Below are 12,864 nucleotides of genomic sequence, written 5' to 3' on the forward strand. Positions count from 1 at the left end.
GATGTTGGAGTCCTAACCTTCAGTACCTCAGATAGGACCTTTACAAATGTAATCAAATGAGGTCAGAAGGGTGGGCACTAGTTCAGTAAGACTGTTGTCCTAAAAAGGGAAGATTTGAACACATGCACTCAAAAAGGGAGAATATTACGTGAAGATGAAGGCAGAGATCAGGGCAATGCTTCCACTGGTTAAGGAACACCAAAGATTTCCAGCAAACCACCAGAAGCTAGGGGAGAGCCACGGAACAACTTCTTCCTCACAACTCTCAGAAGAAATCAGTTCAACACATCTCTTGATCTTGGAGCTTCCAAAATGATGAGACAATAAATTTCTTTTGTTTAGCCACTCAGTCTGTGGTACTTTGTTATAATAACCCTAGCAAACTAATTTTTGTGAGGTTAACTATATCATTTTAATTTTCTTCCTAATTGTTTGTTCCCTTGCAGCATTTCTCTTCCTGTTGGATCTATTTAATACAAAGTGAGCTTGAAATATAAGTGTTCTATAGAAAGGATGTACTAAGATAAACATATAAAGATTGAGACTCATAGACCCAATAATGATGGTCTTCATGATATAGAGAAGATATAACTTTCTAAATAAAGTTTAGCCAAGCAGCTTGAGTCAGGAAGAGAAAAAAATATGACCTGCCCTCTAACTTATCCATTCTCAGTTTGAGGGATTGTGCAAAAGACTATGGGAGGCCAGACATTATCTTTCCACTATGAGGTTCCACAGCTCTGAAGCAGGGAGAAGGTATGTTGGATAGTTTTTTGTTTTGTTTTTTTTAATCACTGAAGGCATTAGGGACATTTTTCCTTATCTATCTGGAACTCTTGAAGGAAACTGCTTGTTAGGCTAATGTTTTATTAACATGGAGGTGGTTGCCAACTTTTGAGGAAGTGTGATAGCATAAAGTGTGCTCCTGTTTATTTCTGCAGAGACTCTCTTTGTTTCTATGTGTAAAGGATGGATGTGTTCACCTAAGGTAGCCATAATCCTCCCAAGGCTGGAGATACGGAGGACAGCAAATAAATGATGAATTCCTAAATTCATTGCATGATGAAGGAGGAGGCAAAAATTAAGAAGGATCTACAGTGGTTTCAAGAGATATGGGGAAGTAAAATCACTTAGCCAGCACTGCTAGCCACAGATGCCTAGTGAGGGGAGTATCAGGCAGATTGGCCATGCATGAAATCAGTGAACACAAAGGGGTTAGGGGCACCCTTTCTACACTATGTCATGAGATCAGATAGGCCTCTCAGACCCCAACCATGCAAAGGACAATTTAGGGAGAAAGAAAGAGGAAGCTCTCAGAAACTGGGCTTATATACCCAAAGCACTGAGTGTACATTGTCTCAAGAGATACTTTAAAATGAGGCATGAAAGACAGCAATAGCAATGGACCCTTGGTTTTTGAAATATCCACAATCCTTTCACAAAATTAAAGTACTGAAGATAGTAAAAGCAGAAATCCACAAAAGACATCAGCAACAAAACTCTATGATACTGTGTTCCCATAGACCTCAGAATACAGGATGGTGGTGTGTATCAACTAAGAACCTGGATCCTTGTCAGAACAGTAGCTGCACGGAAAAAACAGGATGGGAAAAGCAAACTTTACTCATAGCCCTAGGAGCTTGGGACCCCATAAATCATCAAAAGGTATCTGGTCCCCATAAGAATATCTTTTCTGGGAGTGAAGGATTCCGCAGACAGATCTGAACATAATCAAAACTAGAAGGGAACTGCACAGTCTCTAATTTGGAGGTGAGAGCAGTGAGCTACAGAAAGAGGATGGAGTTAGGGCTACTTAAGCCGTCAATGCTCTCAGAAATATCCAGCAGAAATCCTTTCTTGGAAGTATAGGACTACCTAACCACAGGAAAACTGCTGGAACCAGAACACTGCTTGGTCAGAGCAGGAAGATCAGGGTAAAGAAAGGAAAAGTTTCAGGTACTAGTGTAGGAGAGTCACACACTAGAGCAAGGAGAGCTCAGAGAGTAACAAAAATGTGGTTATGTGGAAAAGCTATTTAAGTTAAAAAAAAAAAAAAAGAAAAACTTTGGTAATGGTAGAGGAACCTTAGAGCCACAGATTTAGGAAAGTTTTCCTAGCATACCATGCTGCAATATTCTCTTTAAAATCATGGAAAATGCATCTCATTAAAACACGACAACAGAAAAGGATAAAAGAGAAGATAACGGGAAAAATTATATGAGTAACAAACATAGAGAAATTAAGACACATCCAAAATATTCCAGAAAGCACATATAACCGAATATTTCAAGACAAGTAAAAAAGTAACTAAGAAAAGTTATAAACTCTGAAAAAAAATGGCATGCATTGATTTAGAAAGGCTCAGAAATAACATGACTAGGTGTTATAAGCTGTAACACCTCAAAATGAGACTATATTTGGAGATGGGGACTTTAGAGAGGTAATTGATTTAAAATAAGACATATGGGTGGGTCCTAACCTAATATGACTGTTGTCCTTATAAGAAGAAGAGATAAGGACAAAGACACACAAAGTGAAAACCATTATGAAGACACAGGGAGGAGAAGGCAGACATATATAAGCCAAGAAGAGAGTTGTCCACAGAAAGCAACCCAGCTGGCAGCTTCATCTCAGACTTCCACCCCCCAGGATTGTGACAAAGTAAATTTCTGTTGTTTAAGTTACCCAGTCTGTGGTATTTTGCTATGGCAGCCCTAACAATTAATATACTAGGCAAAATAATGATATAAATAATATGAGTTAACTAAGCTCAGGAAAGAAGGTAAATAAAAGATAAAGAATTGAAGACTTAAAGAGAAGAAATAAAAGTCTTCACGGATACCACAAAAGTAAAGAAAAGGAAACAGATTGTACAAGGTGAAAATCAGAAGGAAAAAAAAAAGAAAAATGAGAAAGTGATTAATAGAGGACAGGCAAAAGATGACCCAATATATATATATATAATAAGTGATCATAAAGATGAAAACCAAAGCGATTAAACAAGACAATGACATTAATTAAAATTCAGAAAAATTGCCTCAAAATAAAATAGGCTTACACATAAATATTACAGGGCATACCATCTATAAGGGGAAAAATCTGACCCAAAATATTCTATATCCGGTATCAGTAAATTGTGACCTGTAGGCCAAATCTAGCCCACCTCCTGTTTTTGTCAGTAAAGATTTATCGGAAAATAGTCACATCCACTCACTGACATATTTTCTATGAGCTCTCACACTACAATGACAGAAATGAATATTTGTGACCTAGACTGTATGGCCTTCAATACATACAGGAAGGGGCAAAATTAGGTTTACAGTTATGAGTATGCAAAACAGTTTGTTCTTGTATTATTATTTATTAAATTATAGTACTATTTTCCATACAAACAGCTATAAACCTACTTTTGCCCCAACCTGTATATACTCATGTATATAACAATTGAGTGTAAAAATGAGTATATACATATAAAGCATATAAAATTTATACATATATATGTATACAAATAAGCATACAGGGTGCGGCAAAGTAGGTTTATAGTTGTTCATATGGAAAACAATACAATAATTAATAAACATGATACAAGAATAAACACTTGTGTTTTGTATACTCACAAATGTAAACCTAATTTTGCCTCTCCCTGTATACTACTTACTACCCTGCCCTTTACAGACACATACAGTGCAGTAACACTATTGGATTGGAATAAAATAAAATAAAAATATTGAACATCCAGGACAAAACATGAAGTTGCTTAATTAACAGCATTTTTAAAGTAAAACAATACTCTATGTCAGTGCACAAGGGACTAACATAATTGATATATTTAAATAACAAGCCAAAGTTTTGCAGTTAAATTGATCTACAAGTATAAGGGCCATACTCATGCTGTTATTAGCAAGCAAGGGCTCAGAAAAATGGTTCCCGTGAGCTCTTCCTGAGAGATGGTGCAAGGGACAAGCTTTAGAAAACCAAGAAATGATTAGAGAAGTTTTAAGATAGAATATAGGGTGATCATTAAGCATACTTAACTAACAGCATGATTAAATGATGGAGGATAAAAGTGATAGAATATATATATAATAGATGTTATTTGCTCTGATAGTGTAAATATAACTATGAAAGAGGTGAGTGGGGACCAAAGGGAGACTATAAGAAAGGCAGAACAAGTGTGCTGATAGGTACTGGCAGGTACTAAAAAAGCATTAAACTTATTGGGAGAGAAGGGAAGAGAGAGAGTGGCTCCTGGTTAATTACAACATTGCTTATAGTAGGAAATGACAATATCTTTAAAAAGTGGGACCCTTTGTATCATATAAAGGTAAACGTTTCACATAACAGGTAATTTTTAGAAAAATATAAAAAAAACCTTTCAAATAACAAAAGGAGTATTTAAAACAGAGAGAGGCAAAAAGAACAAAGAAAAGAGGTCTAGAAGGAACACAGACATCCATTAATAGAGGATTGGTTGAATCAACCATAATAGATCCATATGGTGTAATATTATGCAGCTTTAAAAAAGAAATGAGAAACCTGCATATATTGTTCTGTAAGGTATACACAGCTGTACAGGACACAAGATGCAGAACAGTATGAAAAGTATGCTATGTGTAAGAAAAGGAGGGACCCACAAAGATATATATTGCTTATATTTTAAAAAATGAGAGGATAAACACAAAATTAATAAAATGGTTACCCTAAGTTAGAGTAACGATATTTTTGTTTGACTAAAAGAGCCTGATTAATGTCTTTTATAAACCAACAGAAGTGGAGGGGACTGCTTTTGAAAAGGCATCTTAATGGTACTTCTGATACATAAGTAGATCCTTAACTATCTAGAGGGAGAACAATAAATGAAAAATGTTAGCTGCTGAACAAAAAATTGTGAAATATTACTATCTCCATTTTAGACAAAGTAATGTTTGTGTATCATGTTTATCTGTGAAACTATTTGTCTTCCTAATTATTAGCTCATTAAAAAAATTCTTTCTTGGTGCCTTTAATTATTTCTACCCAAAGAGGTCCAAGATGGTAGGCATCTTATAAACAACAAACAAACAAACAAACTGGAATCAGCCCTGGCTGGTGTGGCTCAGTGAATTGAGTGCTGGCTTGTTCGATTCCAGTCAGGGTACATGCCTGGGTTGCTGGGGGTGGGGGTAAGGTAGAGGGGATCTGGGAGCATGCAGGAGGCAATGGATGGATATTTCTCTTCCTCTCTTTCTCGTTCCCTTCCCATCTCTCTGAAAATAAATAAAATCTTAAAAAAATAAAGTGGGCTCAGAAAATTCTTTTGGGTGTTGACTTCCCTTTGTGCTCCATTTATTCTACTTATCTGGCTTTCAAAACTTCTGTTCTTTGGGCTTCCCACCTAGATTCTCCTTCTTGGCCTGAACCTTTCTCAGGTATCATATTCGGATATTTTAAGGAGGCTTAAAAAGAAACACACTCAGTTGGACTTGAAGTGACCTATACAATGTTACTTTTACAGGTCTGCAGTCATCAGATATCTCAGACAAAGGATATCTTTTTTCCTTTGTTCTATCACACGATGGCTTTATCATTTCCTACCAGTCTGCATTCTCATGACATCCTTTATTTTCTTTTATCTCAGTCCCTCTTTTCAATTATTATACTATAATTAGGTAGAACTGGAATCCTTTTATTTTATCATACCTGCTCTGAAGGCCTTACCTATTGATTCTGGGAAAAACACAATGGTCTGAACTCTATTACTAGTGCCAAAAACTTGGGATATCCCATCTCTCCCAGAAGGGCACTCTCCAATACTTTATGACTCCTCTGTATCCGAAATTCACATGCTCAAGAAAAGTCCATCAAGGACAAATATCTTATAAATGGACATGGAGTGGCCATGTTCAGACTCCTGTTTCTCCTCCTGACCAAGACCCCAGTAATAGGTATTGAGACCAAGACAAAGAGGCCAGGGATGCTGTTAATCATGTACAATGCATAAGACAGCTGCCCGCAACTAGGAATTACCTGCCGAACATGTCAATAATGCCAAGGTTGAGAAACTGAGTACAATTTGAATGTTGTAACAAAAAGATCTAAAAGATAGAGATTCAAACATATTTCTCTTTAAAAGTATTTAGATAGAAAAGTATTTTTCTTTATCTGGGGTGACGAAGGTGGATCTCTAACCACACTGAGACTGTTTTCCATAAAGCTTCTCAGCATTCCTCAAATGTATTGTCCGTGTCAATGACTGAGGCTGGCTTTTTAGCCTTATGTTAACATTCTGACCCATTTGTATTAGTTTGCTAGGACGGCCATAACAAAGTATCACAGACTGGATGGTTTAAACAACAGAAATTGATTTCCTCACAGTTCTGGAGGTTGGAAGTCTGAGACCAGGGCACCACCAGGGTTGGCTTCTCCTGAGGCCTCTTTCCTTGGTTGGCAGACAACTGCCTTCTCACTGTGTTTTCTCATATGACTTAAGTGTGGATACCCCTGGTATCGCTTCCTTTTCTTATGAGGATAGTTGCTGTATGGGATTAAGGCCCATCCTTATGACCTCATTTAACCTTAATTAACTTTTTAAAGGCTCCATGTCCACATACAGTCACATTGGAGATGGGGGTGGTTAGAGCTTCAATATATGAATTCTGAGAAGGTACAATTCAGTTGATAGCACCACAGGAAAGGAGAAGAGAAATGAGAGGGTAAACAATTTCATTTTTTAGGGATTTTACCTAGAAATTGCATAAATCATTCTTTCTTACATATAATTGGCCCCAAACATAGACACATACCCAACCCAACTGCAAAGAAAGCTGGGAAATATATTCTTTAATTTGGCAGCCATGTGTCCTTCTAAAACTCAGGGGTGTATATTATTTTAAGGAGAGAGAAACTGAGAAAACAATAATTTGTTCTAATTTTTGATTTAGCATTTTCCCAACATAGTGCCGCTTGGATTTATCTCAATTTACCAGGGCCCACAGGATAATGATATCTGTTTCCACAAAGGATGCAAGCACTGATAATACCACACCCATCCCGAGATCCTCTTTTATTTAGAGAAGAATCACAACACTTCAGCCACAGGAAAGTACTCAGTATTTTCCCAGTAGCAGTTTTGATTTCAGGCAAATTTACTCTCACCTTGAGACAACACGTGTCTCTTGTTTTGGCTCTAGAATTTAAAACAGTAGTGAGAAAAATTCTCTGTGGCTGGGGAACTGAAAGAGAAAAATGCCTGTGTTGATGTTTGTTAAATTCACTTTCTGCCAGCAAACATTTGGATTTCTGCCCTTAAGGAATGAGCTTGAGATGTGGTTCTTAAAGACATAAAATTTGGTAAACTATCTCTAGATAAAAGATCATCTGTCAATATATTAACAACTATCATATCTAATATATTTTTTAAGAATGACCATATACAATAGTAATACACTGCATTTTAACATATACTAATATATTAACATATTTGTTAACGTATTTGTTAACATATGAGCATTGAAGTTATAATTCTCATGCTAAATTTTCAGGCAGTTTATGTTGCTAATGACTAAAACAAGGCCATTGTTCAAGTCATTTGTGAAACTTCTGTAACAGACTGTATTTAAGTGAAATACCATTAAGCTTTAATGGGACTTACAGAGCAATTATTGAGTTGAAAGAAGGTGACCCTTCACCACTGTCCAATGAGCACCAAAGAAAGCCAACTCACCATTCTTCTTGTAGAACATAATTTCTCCTTTGAATTCTGTTTTCTCCTCCAGTGACTTGTCTATTTGAAGCATCAGTTGCTCGTTGGTTTCAACTCCAAATAAGAATTTGCAGCTGCAACTCTTCTGCATGACTTCGGTCCGGGCAAATCCAGCAAGCTCACAAAAGCCATCAGAACAGTAGACTATGGGGAAACCCTTAGCTACCTGGGCATTCGCGAGGATGAAGTTGCTGTCTGTAGAACAACAATGAGGAGACACTCAGCAACTAAACAAACAAGGAAAACTTTTTCTTTAAATCAGTTTCAGTAATAAATTATGAGCACATATGTTTAGTTAACAGTGCCTAAAAGGCATGTCTTGATGTATTGAGATGGAAAAAGACTCTCCAAAACATAAAATGCTGCTGACTGGCAGAAGTATGTATTAAGTTGTGACTTTGATTTCCATTTTGAAACACAGGAGGTAAGGAACACAGTACTCATGCCTGCTTTGAGGCATTTACCATCTCTCTAGTTGGCAGTTACGTATGGGGCTTTTGAGCATAACTTCTGGTTCATATCCTAAATCTGCCACTTGGTGTATAGATGACCTTGAAAAGTTGCATACTCTAAAACCTTGCTTTCCTTAGCTTTGATTTCCCACAGAGCAGACACTGAGATAAGGATTTGAGTAGAAATAGTATATTTGGCAGGTGATTTCAGAAAGTGAACAAGGGGGGAATTAAGGAAGAGAAGAGGAAAGGTAATAAAGGATGAGATAAAAAGAAGTTTTACTATTAAAGGCAACCAAGGCTCAGTCACTCAAAGACCCAACAAGTGACTGGGTAGAACACAACTCAAAATTTCCCCACCGAGGAGAGAGAAAGCTGCTGTATTTTATCCGTCAATGACCATTCCTCATTGGTTGAGGGTCACTTCTGGGTGTCAGTATGTTAGCACTTCTGACTTACCCACTTTGGCTAAGCACACTTTGTAGAGGTCATTTGAGCAGCAAGATGCTGGAAACAACTGGTGCATAAGAAACAGTCTGCTCCTGATCTCAAGGGTGAGTCAAGGTACTATTGGAAGGAACTGACAGGCATGCCACACGGTGATATGATGTTACCGGCTTTATAGGTGTGTTATACAGATTAATGAAATAATGCATATAATGTGCTTCGCAAAGTGATAAGTACTCAGTAAAAATATTAAGAATATTATTCACACCTTCGTGCTATTAATTAACAAATGAAAATCAGAGGACAATAAAAATGGTAGACGCTTGTTAAATGCTTAGAGAGAACTGGAGAAGGCACTGAGAGGCAATATTCAGGGAAGGTTCCTCTTGCAGGATGAAATTTTTCAGATAAGTTTGAAGAATGAATATGATTTTATGGGCAATGCAGATGCATACTGGAGATGAGGTCTATGATAAAGCATTTATAAATGTTGGTGGTGGCTTTTAGATTCAGAATGAATTAGAGACTATTATTTTTATTTTTTTCAGAAATAAGTAGATCGATGAAATAAAATGAGCATTATAGAAACAAACATATATATCTGTCTAACAATGTAATATATTATTAAACTGATATTTCAAGTCAATAGGGAAAATAAGGCTTATTCAACAAATAAGGTGCATGGACCACTATTTCTTGAAATAAAACATAGAGCCTTATTTCACACATTATACAAAAAATATTCAGGTGAGTTAAAAATCAATATGGAAAATCTGAAGAGTTTTAGGGGAAAATACAAAATAATATATCTCTTACCCTGAAGTAATATATTCAAACCTAGAAGCTATAAAGTAAAATATTGACAATATGACTATATTAAACATTTAAGACTATACAGTAACCTACATATAAATAAAGTTAATGGATAAGTAATAGAATAGGAAAGTATTTGCAACATCTAAAAAAGGGTTAATAGTGGTTTTTTAGGGAAAAAATTATACAAACATTTACTCAAAAACTGGAATACCAAAAAGTCATTTAAAGCTTTTTAAAAGCAATAGAAATAGGCAAGCAATATACAAAAACAAACTTAGTTTCAACAAATAATAAAGTAACAATTAAAATAACACATCATTGTCGCTATCAGGTTAATAAGTATTATAAATATTGGTAATATTAAGTGTTGGTGACTATGAAAGATACTGGGTATTCATAGACCCTTTTTCTTCATCTTAAAGCAGTCCCTTTAGCATATTTTGCAGTGCTGGTTTTGATGGAGGGGTGTTCTTTTAGCCTTCTTTTGTCTGGGAAACTCCTTATTTCGCCTTCCATTTTAATGAAGAGCCTTGCTGGGTAGAGCAGTCTTGGTTGCAGGCGTTTGCTTTTCATGATTTGGAATATTTCTTGCCATTCCCTTCCGGCTTGCAGTGTTTCTGTTGAGAAGTCAGCTGCTAGCCATGTTGGGGCTCCCTTATATGTTACTACCTCTTTTTCCTTGCTTTCCTTGCTTCCTCTGTCTTTGAAATTTGCCATTTATATTATGATGTGTCTTTAAGTGGGCCTCATTGTGTTCCTCTTGAATGGGACCCTCTGTGCTTCCTGGACTTGTATGACCTTTTCTCTCCTCCAATGAGGGAAGTTTTCCAACATTACTTTTTCAAACAGGTTCTCTATCCTTTCCTCCTCTTCTTTTCCTTCTGGTATCCCCATTATACAGATATTACATTTCAGGTTGTCCTGTATTTCCCTCAATGCTTCTTCATTCTCTTTGAGTCTTTTTTCATTTTCTTGCTCTTTCTGGGAGCTTTTTTCTACCTCATCATCCAGCTCACTGATTCGATCCTGTGCTTCATCTAGCCTGATTTTGATTTCTTCTACTGTGTTCTCCAATTCAGAAATTGTATTCTTCATTTACTCTTGTCTCTTATTGATGTTTTCTATGTCCTTTTTCATGCTGATATAGTTTTCAGTACGTTCATTGTAGTTTCCCTGTAGTTTTTTGTAATTCTCTCTGAGCTCACTGAGCTTCCTTAGAACCATTGTTTTGAACTCAATATCTGATAATTTACTTGCCTCTATTTCATTTAGTTCTCTTTCTGGGGATTCCTCCTTTCCCTTTGACTGGGGGTGTTTCTTTGTCTTCCCATTATTTGTGAGACTTTTCTTTTTTGCTTCTGCTTCTTAAATTTATCTGTCTTGATTTCCTCACTTTGTGGTGTGAACTTCTATGGTAGGAGACCACTGATTTTTCTTTCTGGATCTGCTCTGATGATGTCAGATGTCCCTGTCTGACTTTAGGCAGTCCATTCGAGACTTCCAGAAATCTACTCTCTGTAGCTATCTCCTTCAGCTGTTAATCTAGTCACTCTGCACTCAGCAGGCCAACATAGACACGATAGGGTGCGGCAGAATCCCTCCTGGGGGCAGGGTTATTGGGTCCTGTCATTCTGTTGCCACTCAGGGGAGTGGTCTGCCTGAGCCAGATGGCTCCTGCTTATGAGGGAGGAGTCAGCACCAGATCCCGTTGGCTACTCTCTCCATTCTCTCCCCAAAACCTCCATCTCCAGTCTCTTCTCAAGTGTCTCTAGACCACTCTGCCCACTTTAGCCACAAATCTACTACCTGTGGCTGCCACTCTATACTCAGCAGTCAGGCTTTAGCACCACCGGGTCAGGGCCAAGTCCTTCCAGGGGGCAGGGTTATTAGGTCCTCTCATGCTGTTGTAGTGGTCTGCCTGAGCAAGATGGCTGCTGCCATAGGGGGGATGAGTCAGCAGCAGGATCCCACCGGCTACTCTCTCAGTTCTCTCCCCAAAGCCTCCTTCCCCAGGCTCCTCTCAGGGATCTCTAGCTCACTCTGCCCCTGCATTTGCTGGTGACCAGGGTAAGTGGCTGCAAATAAAAATTTATGCGTTGGCCCTTTAGACAGTTCTTTGTGTCTCCAGCCACCAGTCTCTGGCAGAGAGCAGCCCTGCCACTTTTTCACAGCTGGCTGTTATCTGTGTACTTTCTGGGCTGTGGTGCTGTAGGCTGGGATCCCTGCTTATGGTTTAGACCCCATCTATCTCAGGGGGATCCACCTGGCCGTTTCAATATCCTTCTGGTGCTGCTGCCAATGGGTGCCCTGCCTGCCTTCTTGAGCCTCTACCACACTCCTTACCAGTTAGGTTGTGTTAGAGCTGATTCTTCTGTCTGTCCGAGGTTATAAGGCTCCTCTCTTGCTATTGTTCAGTTGTTTGATCCAGGTGATTTCTCCACAAATTAGTTGTAATCTCAGATTGGTCCTGAGAGGAGGTCAGTGTGACTTCCACTCAGTCCTCCACCATCTTGATCCCAAATTAGAGACTATTATTAAATCATTCATTCATTCAACTGTTCACTAAAAGATGTGGAACATTGACAATATATCACATGGCAATGGAGACTGGGCTTTTAAAGACCATAAAAATAAAAATGAAAAGAGTTACAGCATAAATTCTCAAATAAAACAATATTAAATATAGTATGCTATATGAACTCTTTGTCTAAAAATATATAAATACATAGAAACATGTGTATGTATACCCAAGTATGAAATGCTTATGTAACTAAAATTAAGTGAAGTCACTGGTAACTATAGATATCTCTAGAGAAAGCAGCTTTGAGCAATGGTAATAAGTACACTTACATTTTTTGGCATACACCTTACCGTACACTTTGAATTTTAAGCCACTTGGTTTATGTATTGGCTATTCAAAAAGTATTATGTTTAAAAGAGTTTGCAGCAGATGCCCTATCTTGTATGTCACGAGAAGAGAGGAATTCCAGCTACTTCTCCATGGGCTTCCCCAGCTCCTTTGAAACATCTGTTGTGTGTTTCTATTGCCTACCATCAGCTGGCAGACCCAAATCCATTCTATTCAGCTTTGCTCCAATCAGCCCCTAAGCACAGAGTATAAAATCTTGTGTTGGCATCCCCATCCCCCCTGGGAGGGACTGGTTCTTCTGCAAGCCACTCCTCTCCACCCATCCCCTTCTGCCTCAGTCACCCTCTCTCTGTGGGGAGAAACCAGAGCTAAAGACCCGCATTGGGAAACCTTCCATGATGGGTTGTTTAGAATACATGGGAGTGAATTAAATAATCCCAGGCTAGTATTTAATTCTCTCACATTTTGCAGGAGTATTTATTGACTTGTACTATATGTTGAACTTCATTCCATGAGCTGAGGAAAGAAGTCTATTTATT

The 12,864-nt window shown here is 37.8% G+C and overlaps 1 protein-coding gene across 1 annotated transcript in view; it reads right to left on the reverse strand.

Moving 5' to 3' along the window:
* The window catches only part of KCNH8 (potassium voltage-gated channel subfamily H member 8), a 283,777-nt gene that overhangs the window by 180,018 nt on the left and 90,895 nt on the right, over positions 1-12,864 (reverse strand). The window contains exon 2 of the mRNA XM_054595068.1: positions 7,703-7,936. Within this exon, the coding sequence (XP_054451043.1) occupies positions 7,703-7,936 (234 nt within the window). The remainder of the gene's footprint in view (positions 1-7,702; positions 7,937-12,864) is intronic.

This window comes from Pteronotus mesoamericanus, unplaced genomic scaffold (genome assembly GCF_021234165.1).
Source record: "Pteronotus mesoamericanus isolate MK-2021 breed Mesoamerican mustached bat unplaced genomic scaffold, CSHL_Meso_final scaffold_54, whole genome shotgun sequence".
Lineage (NCBI taxonomy): Eukaryota > Metazoa > Chordata > Mammalia > Chiroptera > Mormoopidae > Pteronotus > Pteronotus mesoamericanus.